Here is a 16,552-nt window from a genome sequence, read left to right on the forward strand (position 1 = left end):
TTTATAGGAACGGCCGCTATATTAGAGTATAGTCTTGTGTTAAACTTGTGTTTGTAATCTAGTTAAGCATGCAACGATACTGGTAGGATTAACGAAATATAAAGTGAGCTGATTGCTGTCAAACTGGTTTGAACATGATCCGCTCACTTTATACTTTGTCAACTTTAACACTGAAACAAAAATAGCAAACACTCTGTAGTAAAAGTATAAGAAAAAAAAAAGTATTGCACAATTGTACAGGTCACTTTTTAGCGATGAGACTGCCTTTTGTCACAAATCTCTGGGTTTAAGTTATTTTGTACCTATCACTTATTATACTAATATTGTATTGTATTAAAATCATGTAGTTTGTACATAATATATTTAACTTCACTTGGACGAAACTATATGTTGATATACTAAACCTTGCATTTCAATCAGTCACAACCCACAAATGTCACTCAGTTTCATGCGTTTTTACTAAAGATTGGCATATCATTTGAACTAAGTAAATAGATGTATTTTTCACTATAAGAATAAAAATAATTTATATTGATATGGTTACTCATTCTTATTACTAGAGACTAAAGGTATTACAGAACCTCAGTTTACGGAAGTTCAATTTAAATTGCCGTGAGTTATACTGACATTATATGAATTGTGCAGTATAACTCACGTATTTTTATTCACTCGCATGACATTTTCAATTCCGGTGTGTCATTATTGTTGGAATCAACGAATCACGTTAATGTCCAATTATCCATTTCTTTCAAGATAATTCATATTTTTTTTTTATTTGTCCTAGTGCGAAATATTGTTGGAAAATCTACTGCTGCCGAAAGGGATCCATTAGCACCAAATAGTACACGAGAATATGAAGTTCCGGTTACAGACAACGCTTCAGGTGGCAAACGGTATTCGAAACAACAAGAGTCAACTTTAAAAAAATCAACAGATAAAGATTTATTACTGGCACTTCTTTCAAATCAATCGAAGATGATGAGCCAATTATCAGAAATACAGTCTACTCTAAACACTTCAAGAGCCACTAGATCTAGACCAAGTGTACCCGATAAATCGCCTATTGATGAACAACCATCCGTTCCTTCTTTTAGAAGAGTGGCACCGGCTAAAACTTTGGAAGAATTTGATGAATTCGAAGTAAATTTAGGTAATGAGGAATTTTTCACTCAGGTAATATCAGAGATGGAAGTCATTTGCGGATCTAGCGGTACATGCAAGGGCCTCGAAGCCTGTTACATACTTATTGACTATTTCATAACCCGCGAATGCATCATGAATTGCTCGTGGGCGGGAAGCAGTAAAACTGATGTCCAAAAAGTTCCGTTTAAATATTACAACAACTTTAGAAAATGCTTCTTAACGCTTGTTAGAATAACTGACTCTACCTTCACTGAGCACGATTGCGACAACTTTTTTAAGAATATTTTGAAGAATTCGAGGAAGCGCTTCCAGAGTAAAGGTTTAAGACGGTCCACTCCTAGAAGAAGAATGAAAAAAAGCCATTATGATTTAAAGAGGGAACTTATTCAACATGTAACTGGCAACTACGACGAACCGGAAACGCATGTTTTGTCGCTCTTAGACGAAGAAAATGACAATTCTGATGAGGGAGATGCAATGGAGGACAATAATGAAGAAACGGATGCAGTAGATGAGACAACTGAATAAAGTAATGTTGGTATGCTGATGCATGCTTCATTCCGTGTTGGTAAACTAAGTATTATAAACGATAAACAAAATAATAATAATGCTTAAGTGCGTTTCAACGCTCTCAAATATATTTAATTTAAAATAATCTTACACCTTTACTCGTATTTATAGTTGTCGACATGTCCTAGTTAGTATGCCAAACATCGTTGACAGATAATTCAAGATAACTTTGCATGTAGACCCCTTTTTTCATTCATGAATAAATTGTCTTTAATGTACCTAATGATGTTCACTCAATTAATTCCTTTTTCTGTAAATATTTGAGATATAAGAAGTAGCAGAAACATACTTGTTCTTGCACTTTATTCGGTAAATGATATATTAATTAAAGTGAACTTAATCACAATATAATTTTTCAGGAGATGCCGTATTTTACCATACACAGAAAGGTAAATTAGGAGTCAAATACAACAACAATACATACCACAAGAACTACGAAGGAAGCAACGGCGTCATATCTTGGAGATGTACTTTTAAAGGGTGCAGAAATAGGATCAGGACGCAGGGATTGACGGTTATAAGTAACTTTAGATCACATATTCACGATGAAGAATAGTTTCAATACTTTGGTTTGTTTAAATAATAAATTGTGTGAAATATTAACTATTTCTTGAAAGGAACAAGTTGATGGATAAAATTATTGCGTCTCGGATATAAACATTTTTAGCTATAGTATTTATTTTTTAAGACTCCTCAGTTATTATATAATGAGTGTTATAAAATGAATATAAAACTAAAATTAACTACAATTAAAATAATTAGAGTAAAAAAAGTAAAAATAACTATAAAATTTTGCGCCCGTGGTAGGGTGCCCATTTATTTTTCATTTCATTTTTTAACTCTAATAATATAGTAACAGTTACATGTTTCAACTGTTTCGTCGGTCTGATTGGTATTTCTGATAATTATGGTTGATAAAAATTTAAAAACTCAAAAATGTTCATAATGATTCACTGTAACATGTATTAAAATGCTTTCGAATGCGCACTAGAGTTGATAAATATAAAACAAAATGTCCAACACCATAACATATTTTTTTTTAAGTTGAATAGGCGTCAGTATGTTAACTGATGTGTGCCTGTATAATAACATCATATTGTAATTTATTTAAGGGGAAGCCGTATTTTACACGACCAGCAAAGGTAAATTAGGAGTAAAATACAACAACAACAACTATCACAAAAACTACGAAGGAAGCAACGGTGTCAGTGTACGGATGTTCAATTTATAATGCCGTGAGTTATTTTGACATTATATTAACCTCACGTATTTTTATTTACTCGCATAACATTTTCCATTCCTGTGTGTCATTATTGTTGAAATCAACGAATCACTTTAATGTCCAATTGAAGGGATGTTTACAAAAACAACATAACTGCTTAGAGCGGTTGACACTTTTTTAAGAACATTGTTAATCGTTTCAGGTGTCAACCAGTGTAGTCAGTTATGTTGTTTTTGTAAACATCCCTTCAATTGTTAATTTCTTTCGAGATGATTCATCAAAAACGTTTTGTTTGTCCTAGTGCGAACTACTGTTGAAAAATCTACTGCTGCCGAAATGGATCCATTAGCTCCAAATTGTACACGCGAATGTGACGTTCCGCTTACACACGACTCTTCAGGCAAACGGCAATCTAAAAAACAAGAATCAACTTTTAAAAAATCAACAGACAATGATTTATTACTGGCACTTCTTTCAAATCAATCGAAGATGATGAGCCAATTATCAGAAATACAATCTACTATAAACACTTCAAGAGCCACTAGATCTAGATCAAGTGTTCCCGATAAATCGCCTATTGATCAACAACCATCCGTTCCTTCTTTTAGAAGAGTGGAACCGGCTAAAACTTTGCAAGAATTTGATGAATTCGAAGTAAATTTAGGTAATGAGGAATTTTTCACTCAGTTAATATCAGAAATGGAAGTCATTTGCGGATCTAGCGGTACATGCAAGGGCCTCGAAGCCTGTTACATACTTATTGACTATTTCATAACCCGCAAATGCATCATGAATTGCTCGTGGGCGGGAAGCAGTAAAACTGATGTCCAAAAAGTTCCGTTTAAATATTACAACAACTTTAGAAAATTCTTCTTAACACTTGTTAGAATAACTGACTCTACCTTCACTGAGCGAGATTGCGACAACTTTTTTAAAACTATTTTGAAGAATTCGAGGATGCGCTTCCAGAGTAAACGTTTAAGACGGTCCACTCCTAGAAGAAGAATGAAAAAAAGCGATTATGATTTAAAGAGGGAACTTATTCAACATGTAAGTGGCAATTACGACGAACCGGAAACGCATGTTTTGTCGCTCTTCGACGAAGAGAATGACAATTCTGATGAGGGAGATGCGCTGGAGGACAATAATGATGAGAATAATGAAGAAACGGATGCAGTAGATGAGACAACTGAATAATGTTGGTATGCTGATGAGATGCATGCTTCATTCCGCGTATACTAAGTATTATAAACGATAAACAAAATAATAAAAATGCCATGAACTGCGTTTCAACGCGCATTAATATATTTAAATTAAAATAATCATACACCTTTACTCGTATTTGTCGACATGTCCTAGTTAGTATGCTAAACGTCATTGACAAACAATTAGATAACTCTGTATGTAGTGAAACTCCTTTTTTTTCATTCATGAATAAATTATCTTTAATGTAGGTACCTGATGTGATGTTTACTCAATTAATTCCTTTTTCTATTATGATTCCTTTTTATTTTGGAAATATAAGAAGTAGCAGAAACATTCTTGTTCTTGCACTTTGTTCGGTGAATGATATGTTAATTTAAGTGAACTTAATCATATTATAATTTTTCACGAGAAGCATAATTTTACCATACACAAAAAGGTAAATTAGGAGTCAAATACAACAACAATACATACCACAAGAACTACGAAGGAAGCAACGGCGTCATATCTTGGAGATGTACTTTTAAAGGGTGCAGAAATAGGATCAGGACGCAGGGTTTGGCGGTTATAAGTAACTTTAGATCACCTATTCACGATGAAGAATAGTTTCAATACTTTGGTTTGTTTTAATAATAAATTGTGTGAAATATTGACTATTTCTTGGAAGGAACAAGTGACAATTGATAGATAAAATTATTGCATCTCGAATATAAACATTTTTAGCTGTATCTATTATTTTTGAGACCCCTCATTTATTATAAAATAAGTGATATAAAATGAATATAAAACTAACATTAACTACAATTAAAATAACCAAAAGCTAAGAAATTTAAAATACCTGTAAAAATTTTGCGCCCATTATTTTACATTTCATTTCTTAACTCTCTGTTTCATCGGTCTCTTGGTATTTCTGATAATTATGGTTGATAAAAATTTAAAAACTCAAAAATGTTCATAATGTTTCACTTGTAACATTGACTAGAGTCAGAACATGAATAGTCTGCAGCGGATTTGATAGCCCATGCAGTGAAAGTGTTATTTTTACCGTCAAACTTCTATGAAATAATGACTTATAAATGACACTTGCACTGCGTGGGCTACCAAATCCGCTGCAGACTTTTTTTGGTCCGACTCTAAAATGCTTTCGAATGGTCGATAAAAAAATATCCAACACCATAACATAATTTGTTTTTAAGTTGAACAGGCGTCAGTATGTTAACTGATGTCTGCCTGTATATTAACATCATATTGTAATTTATTTAAGGGGAAGCCGTATTCTACACGACGAGCAAAGGTAAATTAGGAGTAAAATACAACAACAACAACTATCACAAAAACTACGAAGGAAGCAACGGTGTCATATCATGGATATGCAGTTTTAGAGGATGTAATAATAGAATCCGGACGCATGGTCTAGCGGTTATAAGCAGTGCCCGAACCCATAGTCATAATGAGGTATCATAAACCGGCTTAGGCTTACTAAGAAACCATGAAGTAATAACTCATGTTATGTATAATCATTATGTATGCGTAAATATGTGAAAATGCTTTCTTCAAGTGATGTGTTTTCTTGTTTTTATTTCTTGAACTAAGTATGTGCCATAGAATATTACGTAATGTTAGAAGTCTGTCTGAGATGCGAGTTTTTTATTGTTTCAATATCAAGATACAATTCGTCAGGTACGAAATCTCAATAGTCAATATTGTAAGTCATATCTGACGAGTAGAAACGTAACAACAAATATAAACTTTTCAGGAGCAGTATTTTACACAACTAACAGAGGCAATCTAGCTGTGAAATACGACCATAGCGTATATTACAAGAATTATGAAGGCAGCAACGGTGTTACATCATGGAAATGCAGTTTTAAAGGATGCAATAGTAGACTTAGAACTAATGGTTTAACTGTTGTCAGGAGCATCGGTACTCATGAACATTTCGAGGAATAGACAAATATTGGTAGCAAGTTCACCACCTTATTGATATTGTATGTTAGTTGCGAGTTTATTACCTAGTGGTTTGTGATGATTAAAGTAAGTTTAATTTATTGTCTGAAGTGTGTTTGATAGATGGTATAGCGAAATTTATTTTCACCACAGCAGCTCGAACAAGGGTACTTTGCTTCTTAAAAACAGTGACATTTAAGTGACCTTTATAGTCAAACGTCATTTTAATATGCGGGGTCTAACCCAAGTTCGAAATACTTGGGTTCCATTATTTCTTTCCCTTTCCCACTGTTAGCAAAAACAAACAGACAAAAAAAAGTTAAAACGACATTCGACGGTATATTGACGGTTTATAATAGACCCCCGAAAACTTCAGACCCAAACCACGTACGAGTATGAATTCTTAATACTTAATTAATAAAAATAAAGTTTAAGATATGATAAAAACTGATAAAATACTATATTTTAGGTATTTTATTGTACAATTAAAACAATGAACTCAAAAAATACACAGATTATCACACAAAATTAATTATTTTACTTTTAAGAATTTCTACCATAGTTGACAAATAGTACGTATCCGCAATTCGGACCGTATCTTACAAAGTTTTTTTTTGTGTTTGATTGCGGTAGTTAAACTTAATTGTATATCTTAAGAAAACATAACTGCAGGTATTAAGTGATGAAGAAAGATTACATTTTTCAAGTTGTCTAATAGGTATGTTCTCACTGCTTAGGGTGAAAAATGTTGTGTACTACACGAGATCAAAGTTATTTACATCTCGTGCGCTTTTGAGTCCCTTACTACGCTCAAGATTCTAAATTCTATTATAGAACCTTTCGCTTGAACGGGACTCAAAATAAGCACTTGAAGAAATATCCAACTTTGATCTCTTGTTGTACAAATAACTATTGTTTTTACAGCAATTTTTTTCTTCTTTCGTCATACTTTTTGATAGCCGGTATTAATTATCATTATATGTAATTCTTATAATGTTTTCCTATTTCAGCGTTGGCCAGGTTCGTAAGAAGCACTAAAGGAACCTTAATACTCGAGTACGATGGGAATCGTTATTTGAAGAATTATCAGAATAGGGACCGGATTTCGTGGCTCTGCAACAAGTACAAATACGGATGCAAAGCCCGCGTGTGCACGCTCGAGGGAATGATCGTCAGTGTCAAGAATCACCACACTCACGAGGACAAGCGCTACACATCTAAACTTGGTGGTTTTTAGAAGAAGGTTTAACAATTTTACTAATTATATCTCTCTTCAATCGGTCCCTCATTGCTGAGGATCGCGAAGATATACTAAATATACCTACCCTTCAATTACCTTAGTACTTAATCACTAGTCAGATGGCAACTGTATCAAATTAAAAAATATTATTAGTTTGTAAAATTCGGCATCAAATAATGTAATTTTATTGTCGTAGTTTCGTAGTTTCAAAAGTGTGTAGGTAATGAATATATTTGCCCTCTAGGCGTCTTATTTCTAAAAAACCGGGCAAGTGCGAGTCGGACTCGCGCACGAAGGGTTCCGTACCATAATGCAAATAACGGCAAAAAAACGGTCACCCATCCAAGTACTGACCCCGCCCGACGTTGCTTAACTTCGGTTAAAAATCACGTTTGTTGTATGGGAGCCCCACTTAAATCTTTATTTTATTCTGTTTTTAGTATTTGTTGTTATAGCGGCAACAGAAATACATCATCTGTAAAAATTTCAACTGTCTAGCTATCACGGTTCGTGAGATACAGCCTGGTGACAGATGGACGGACGGACGGACGGACGGACGGACGGACGGACAGCGGAGTCTTAGTAATAGGGTCCCGTTTTACCCTTTGGGTACGGAACCCTAAAAAAACTATCGTCTAATAAATAGTAAACGCGTAGATACTTGAAATTTAATCTTTTCTTTACTTTTTTTGTAATGGCCTTGAAGAGTGTCCCACTGCTGGGTAAAGATTCTCCCCTATTTCCTGCCACCTTAACTTATAAATAATGAAATGTTTAAAGTTTCGTAATCGATTGTTACAGTTTTAACAATTTTTGATTTTTGTGAGCGAGTCAGATGATCCTTGTGGACTTTAAAATAAGTTTTATTACCACTTTTTATACCTTATTTGATAATCATGTAAAATTTTGAAATCTATGCAAATGTAATGTATTTTTAATCATTGGATATATAAATATAAATCTTAATTATATCACTACTTCTGAAAGTTCAATTTGTGTTTGATATTGGTTTGTTCTTTGTTTTGTCATAAATATTAAGCGGTTTTGGTGGTCTTGACTGAATGGAAAATAGATTCACTTTGGGAGCGTAGTATCCTACCGACTGCGCCATGTAAAACATGTATTGTATCGGAGGGATGAATATTAACACACGTAAGTTGGTTGCAAGATTGATCTTTATTCCACTACCCACATATATGAAAGTAGGTATATATATATATATATATATATATATATATATATATAGCAGTTTTTAAAATGATTCTGAATAGATTCCAGGTTTATTCAGACAAGTAAAGGCACCACGATGCTGGTGTGCGGCGGTTTCCGCTTTTCGAAGAACTATCAGAACAAGGATAGAATCTCCTGGAAATGCAACCGGCCTGCTTGCAATGCGCGTGTCTGCACAATCGAAGGGCAGATTATTGGTCTCAAAAATAATCATAACCACGGTGATTAAATTATTTGCAAGAAAGAAACATAATTATGTCCTGTTTTTTCGTATGTACCTATTTGTGTTGTGTGATGAATGATAATTAAAATTAGGCATCTAGTTTTTTTAAATTTGTGTTTTTAAGTGTTCATATCCATTCGACCTTTTCGAAGGTGTTCAGATAAGTAATTTTCTTAGTTTTGCCGTGTCTAAACTCTTTAACCGAGAATTTCCTTCAAATCTGTGCATAAAAGGTATGTCGCATTTCTACAGTTATATTCTCAATATTCCATTTACCTCTGTATTATTATACAACTTCTTTCTTTGTAGGTAACACTGTGCCCTGGTTTCGGACATCAAGGATGGGGCGGCCCCAGCTGTGTATGGGGTCGTACCGGTTCTGCGAGCGGTCCCGGCTGGACTCGAAGGTGACCTGGAGATGCACCAACCAGCCGCGCGGCTGCCGCGCGAGGCTCGTCACCGTTAATGATGAGCTGGTTAGCGCGGATAATGGACACAATCATTGAAAGATTTAAATGGGAACCAGTCTGCTGAAGTTTCGGACATCATAGGTGGGGCGAACTATAAAGTGCTATATCTCTTATTCATTTTTACCTCGCATCGTAAATGATCAGACTTTTCAAGACTGAAATGTTCTTTCTAGTAATGGCTCAGATTAAAATGTTTTAGAAAAGAAAAGGCTTGTGGCGCTACATTGCCACCAAAGTAAAAAATGAACTATAATAAATGTGTTAAATAAATTGAGAATCAATAGTTTAATGTTCTGTAAATACTACTATTTTAGTCAATTTATTGTAATGTAATGTAGAATTACGCAAGCGGTTTGATACCCTTAGGTTAAGGAGAAGTGTAGGTATCTATAAATATTGGTTCAAGAGAGAAAAAAAATATAATGTAGTTAATACTTTTATAGTTAATATTATTTATGTTTATCAACCAAATGCAAAGCATTTAAATATTTATAGACTTAATCATGTTTAATTTATGTTTCATATTGATAATAGGTTTGACGGTGCTGCAGACCTTAGAGGTCCTCGGTTGAATACTCGATAAGGGCATAGGTTTGTGGATTTATCAAGAATACCTATTGTTTTCGAGTGTTAAGGATGTGTGTTACGTATCTAAGTATTTATCTGTTTAAGTAAGTAGGTACCTAAAATTATCGTCGGCTTATATTAATCCTACATCCCTCATTTCCCGCAAACCTTTATTTAATACACAAAAAAAATCACCGCCATAAATCTTAATACGGCACCGGATCACTGACCCGCTGCTCTACCACCTGAACATTTTCCTTTATTTCAATATTTTTAAGTGTGTAACAATAAAAAAAAATCTGAATTAACTCTTTCAAACATATCATTGGATTGAAAAAATCTTAAATAATGTAATTGTAATTTTCAGCGACGTCAGTAGGTATTAAGTTTGAGACGACAATATTCGGCAACCCGATCATCTGCTGGGGCAGCCACCGGTTCATTAGGAAGCTGGGGCGGCGGAACAAGACGTGGTGGGAGTGCACGGCGAGGAAGACCCGCAAGTGCCGGTGCGTCCTCGTCACCTCGGAGAACAGATTGGTTAAAGTCAACGGGTGGCATAATCATTAGTGATGATCTAAAGGCTTTAAGCCTGAGTTAGTTCGCCATATGGGCCAACAATTACGTTGAGCAGGATATAGAGAGGGACAACTCGCGTGATAGCCCGATGTTTTTCGATTAATGTTACATTTTGTAACTTTTATCTGTCTGTTGTAAAAATAAAGATATCAAGGCAGTTCCATATTCTTGTTGTATCTCAAGATTTTTAAAGTTTCTATGTGTCAGGGAACATGATTAGTGTTCTTACATTTACAATAATATTTGTTGTTTGAATGTTGGCCTTCGTCTTCGGCTGTAGTTTAATCAAAATGTTACACCACATTTATGAATTTCAATGTAAATAAGTTTATGCTAGACGCTTCAATTCTCATTATTATTTAAGTACGTATAATTGTTACGAAAAAACTACATTTTAAACCTTTATTACTGCCAGTATTTTTGTGTTTTGGTTAGTAACAAATCTATTTCCTTATACATACAGAATCATAGTCATAGACTACGCCCTTAGAATACCTACATTTTAAATAATCGACGTTACAAAATTATATACATAAATCCATTTAAAAAAATATATAGAATATTAAGTATAAAATCTAGAAAAAAGAAAACAATGTTATTCAAGCCATTTAGACGTAGTTAATATTTTTTTTAGGAAAATGGTTTATAGGTAATTCTTCGAAATATTCTAGTCGTAATTTCTGACAAATTAAAATATACTCTCCACCATGTTATTTAATTAATTCTGTTCCTCGAGTGAGCATTATGCATGGCACATAGTAAACTAATTGGAGCGGTAATTATATTTTTGAAACATTATTGATATGTTTTTACTCTCAGTACCTATATCAATAAATTTAAAATTAAAAGTGAACCCAGCTTTAACCTATAGGTATTGTCTTTTCCAGAACCTCAGTTCGGGTTGTCGCAGCGCGGCAACCTGGTCGTGCAGATCGGGGAGTGGCGGTTCAACAAGCACGCCTGCTGGGGCTCCAAGGTGCGCTGGACGTGCATCAAGAAGAAGAGCGGCTGCACGGCGGCCATCACTACTATTGACAACGTTATTGTTAAGACTTTGGGTGCCCATAATCATTAATCATTAAATACTTAGCTTGAGTGGGTTGCTTGGTTGGCCTTAGGTGTAAGTAAAGGACGTGTGGACCCGGTTTTATATGGTCACTTTAAAATAAGTTTAGCTGTTAAAATCGTCGGCCGTATTGTTTTTAGGACATGGCATTTTTCTGTAATGAATAGCTACTCAAATGTAACTTCGTTTATAGTTTTCTTTAGAGAATGATGAACTTTCTGTGCACTGAGGCATTACCTAACTGAAATTAACTTTTAGGTACCTAATAGTTAAATTCAGTTAGGTAGGTACCTACTTATATCTTCAAGTGGACTTGTAAGTATGGTTGAGGTTCTATCCTAAAATGACCTAAACCTAGGTTTAGTATAGGTAGTTGCTATGTAGTAAATCTTCCTCTGATTAAAATGTTCTATAAGAATACTTATAAAGCGATATATACACACTAATCTCCTACACAGTACACTTTATGAATATTTTAAAAATATTGTTTTACACACACTTTTAAGTTCCCTAGTTGTTATTTCTTACTCCTAAATGAAATTTGCTATCATATTTACAGATATTTCAAGTATAATTTTACCAATAGACTGACAGGTTCAATCAATTTATTATTTTTTAAGTTTACACAAATTTACACGCACACATTGTACTTATCTGTCTTAGATTTAAGCTATATTATTGCATTTATTACTGAAGTATAAACATAAGGTGACAAAATTAATGTAATACAAAAATGATGTAGGTATTTAATGTTCCAGTTTATGTAAATGCGAATTTTAGATTTTAGAAGTAGTAGTTCTTTATAAGAATGTTATAATGTTCTGGTACTCGACTTTCTCTTACAATTTTAGATAATAAATACGATGAATAGTAGCTCATGTTATTATGTATCGTTGGTTATTATTAATGTAGCAGTTTTAGATTTTCATTCAATAAAACATGAATAGCACCTTTGTCATTATTTAAAACGTCACGTCATTCAGCAACTTTAATAACAAGCAAATATTTGTATCTTATATAGTAATGTGGCTGATACTTTCAGCAATTGGTTTTATTAGCGCTGCTATTAATTATGTCCCCGGGCAGGCATTTAACCAAGATTATATTTTTAGATCTGAACCCTATGTTCGCCCAATCTCAGCGCGGCAACCCAGTGATCATGATCGGGCAGTACCGGTTCAACCGGGTGAACAAGTACGGCAGTCGCACGCGCTGGGTCTGCGTCAAGGCAAAGGCGGGTTGCCGGGCGTCGCTGCACACCATGGACAACGCCATAGTACGCGTGTGGGGTTTTCATGATCCGATGGCGCATACTAGCGCTAATCGGTTTTAAATTCTAGTTACAGGTCCACAAGGTATAGAATCTAATACAATTTACCATGGTATAATAATATACTCCGCCTGGTACTCCATTCCCGTCTTTTCTAGGTCACCTAACTGACACAAGCCTACGTCATCATGCGACAGCGCTATATGATAATATGCGATAGCGCTATATATAGCGGCCACGTTATTGTGACGTAGGCCTGTGTCACTCTGGGAATAGAAGACCATGTTTTATTAGACTATGCAATTTACAGGCTCTTACTATGTAGATATTTAGTTTTAGGAGCTCCGTTTTATGCCTTTCCTCGATTGTTAGGAATTTTACTCGCTTCGATGGACTTCAACTACATAGTTAAAATTAAGCTTAGAGAAAACCGATCAGTATATTTATTTTATCTAGGTAGGTATGTTGCACCCTTTGCTTCTGTTTTAAGGAAGTGTCTTAGAAACATAACCATCGTTGTTTCATCACAAAATAAAACCTTGACGTTGATATTTTGTCTTTTATGCCTTGTGGACCAGCTACAGGCCTTCTAAATATCTATTATGAAGCTAAATGTTTCTATCTTGTTGGTACCTAAGAATTCAGTTTTACTTAAAACATTTGACGATACCTAAAATGCAGTCCTTACATTATATACAAAATTAAACTGTAGCTTCATATTGGTATTGGGCCTAGAACTAATGATAAAATGTAATGATCAAAAATGTAGCTATCTCGCACACAAGTTAATGCATATCGCGTGCATTTGCAATTATACATTTTACACATTTTAAATCATGATACATTCATTCATGGTATTTTGTTTACAATCAGATGGAGTCATACTTAGAAAAAAAAACTAATTTATGCAATTATCCTGTATTAAATAAATTTATAGGCCTATCCAATTATCTTCATACATTTTTAAGTAACGCTTAAGTATTAGTTATATACGTAGACTTGTCTATATTATGTTAGTTTTTTTAATGATTTGTATTTGTTTAGTAATGGTATATGGCCACTTTACATGGCTCTCGGACAAAGTATTTCAAAGTAATCCTTTTGAGTTGAATGGTTTAGAATCTCTAATCAAACCATGACATCGGTGCTTTCCAATATAATCGCAAAAGATTTTATACACGGCGAGGCTTAAGGCAAAATATTGATAGATAGGCAGTTAGTGTTACTTATCACATAATAAATTAAGTAGTTTTTTATTCGAATAAATTATGCTACAATGCTAGTAAATAAGTGTTATAGTGTAAGGCAATCCGAGATAATGATAGGGCAATAAACTGTTACATTTAACTAGAAATTACAAAGTTACTATCTTAAATTTAGTGGTGGCGGTAAATAAATGGGTTGCTATCTTGACTCAACGTATCATAGCCTGTACAACGTCGTGGGGCACCTACATACAAGTATAATTTGAATGAGTGTTTTATTTCATACCCCGTTTCTGACTCTTTTGTCGTTGTTGATGTATAAGTATTTCATGAAAGGAGTAAATTCAACTTGGCGTAATAACAACAACAAAAACCAGGTCACATTTCTTCGATATATTTAAACAAAATAATCCGATATTATTGCTCCATACGAGATGGTTTGTATTGTCGAAAAAGTGCAAAGCCAAATGAATTCTATTCATAATGTGTCCAACTGTCCATGCAATTTTGTAGGGCGCTGTACGCAAAGCACACTCAGTACCTACATACTATCTCATAACTAGTACTGTGAAAACTACAATCGAGTTCATAAATATGCATTTCTTCGCCTTCATTCAATGAAATATCTGTATACTATCTCATCTGTTGCTACCTAACGGCCGTGGTAATTTTAGCTTAGGTAGGTACTGTGTTGGTTTACTTCTGACAAGTAGAAAATGAATTATGTTTGTATATTTGCTCAACTGATAGATTTTGGTTACCATAATTTAATCAAGTAATGTTTCAGCATATGATCAACAAGTTGTCTTCGGCATGACTCGAGCGGGTAACCCAGCGTTGCACGTGGGCCCGCACCGGTACAACCGGGACAGCGGGTACAGGGGCTCCAAGATGCGTTGGCGTTGCGTCAAGACGCCGACTGGTTGCCGAGCTCATGTGATCACCGTCGAGAGTACCGTTGTGAAGCTCTTTGATGAACACAATCATTAAATCGTGCTTGTGATGTACCGATGTATTCGAATTTATACATTTTATGGCCTTATTAGCTGTTATTATTAATATTACAATTAATGGACTTAGACTTTTTATTACTACCTAATTTTATTACATTTAAAATGTGTTTTTAACATAAGTAAGTATCTATTTGTTTATATGTCTTCTGATTATGTTACTTAATTTACAGGTCCATAGTTCATGCATATTACAATCCGTTATGTGTATACGTGTTTTTTTCTATTCGTATTATAGGTGATTTGAATGCAATATGTTACCTACAATACCCACACATAAGTTTGAGCAATCACTAGAATAGTATCGTATCGTTTTAGAGCCAGTATTCATGACTACCCGTTCTGGCAACCCGGTAATGCAGATAGGGCCGCATCGCTTCAACCGCGTCAGCGGATATAAAGGCCTGAAGAAACGCTGGAGATGTACCAAAACACCTCAAGGCTGTCGCGCCAGCATTATTACTGTCGGAGACGATATCATTCAGATGTTCACTGAGCATAATCATTAACTGTATTACAATGAAAGAGTCAAAAGAATGCATGCTTCTTTCTCTAAAGTATTTAAAACCGCATACCGCCTCCATATTTTAACAAGACAGCCGCTTTTGTTAATAAAATTATATGAAAAGCTTGTTGTCTTTTACTAAACAATTTGTTATGGTTCTAGACGCAGTTTTAATCACGAACAAATCTGGTAACCTGGGGTTTCTTGTGGGTCCCTACTTAGTTTGTATTTTTGATTTACTTCTGATTAAAAGAGTTGATATCCTTTTAGAAGCAACTTTCGTCATGAGCAAGTCTAGCAACCCGGTGTTGCTTGTGGGCCCATATCGTTACAACCAATTCAGCGCCAGGGAAGGGTTCAAAAAACGTTGGAGATGTATCAAACGGAGACACGGCTGTACTGCTTCTGTGATTACTTTAGAAAATTCTATTGTAAAGGTGCTTAACGGTCATAATCATTAAATATATATTTTGTTTTAAAATCATGCTTTTTACGTCTTGCGTTGTACGTAAAGATAATTGGGTGAATCTACTTTTTCTTTTTACTCGTTGGTATTGTTTCGTTCCTCTTGGCAACGCTTAAAATCCGGGTTTTATGGTATTTTTTTACCAAACGTGCCTGCGTGTGTAAATTTACCTAACTTAATTCTTGAGCTTTTATCGACGCCGAATCTGCTTAAAAAGATGAAGTTTCATAGGTACTTCAAACCTCATAATTAGGTGCGTTATCCACCAATGGATGTCGAGCTGCGGTAAACATTTTTATGGCTCTTTTGACATGGTTTTAGCCGACTAATGTAGTGGAAACCTTACTTGACAATTAAAACTCAATCAAAAATAACATAGAAACTAATTTGCTTGTGAATTTTGTTTTGAGTGTTGTACTACCTTTAGGTATTATAAATTGTTAGCAATTAATTATTTTTAACTATCTACCAGTCAAATAAAACTATGGAAACGGATTATATCGCGAATAATGAATTTAAAATACATACAACTCTATTATAGATATGATTACAGGGGTAGTATTTACCACAACTCGAGCCGGTAACCCCGTGCTCCAGATCGGCCCGCACCGCTTCAACCGGCAGAGCGGCTACAAG

At 34.5% G+C, this 16,552-nt stretch overlaps 2 protein-coding genes across 34 annotated transcripts in view; one reads left to right on the forward strand and one right to left on the reverse strand.

Moving 5' to 3' along the window:
* LOC134806074 (AN1-type zinc finger protein 6) overlaps positions 1–16,552 on the reverse strand; it is a 254,528-nt gene that overhangs the window by 225,217 nt on the left and 12,759 nt on the right. The gene's annotated exons all lie outside the window — the stretch shown is intronic.
* Positions 1–16,552, forward strand: part of LOC134806060 (protein tramtrack, beta isoform) — a 552,198-nt gene that overhangs the window by 86,654 nt on the left and 448,992 nt on the right. The window contains exon 5 of one of the 33 annotated variants that reach the window (XM_063779273.1): positions 785–1,686. The exons of the other annotated variants lie outside the window; for them this stretch is intronic. Within the exon in view, the coding sequence (XP_063635343.1) occupies positions 785–1,671 (887 nt within the window). The 3' untranslated portion in view covers positions 1,672–1,686. Of the gene's footprint in view, positions 1–784; positions 1,687–16,552 lie in introns of those variants that run through there. 33 annotated transcript variants of the gene reach the window in all.

Source organism: Cydia splendana, chromosome 2 (genome assembly GCF_910591565.1).
Source record: "Cydia splendana chromosome 2, ilCydSple1.2, whole genome shotgun sequence".
NCBI lineage: Eukaryota > Metazoa > Arthropoda > Insecta > Lepidoptera > Tortricidae > Cydia > Cydia splendana.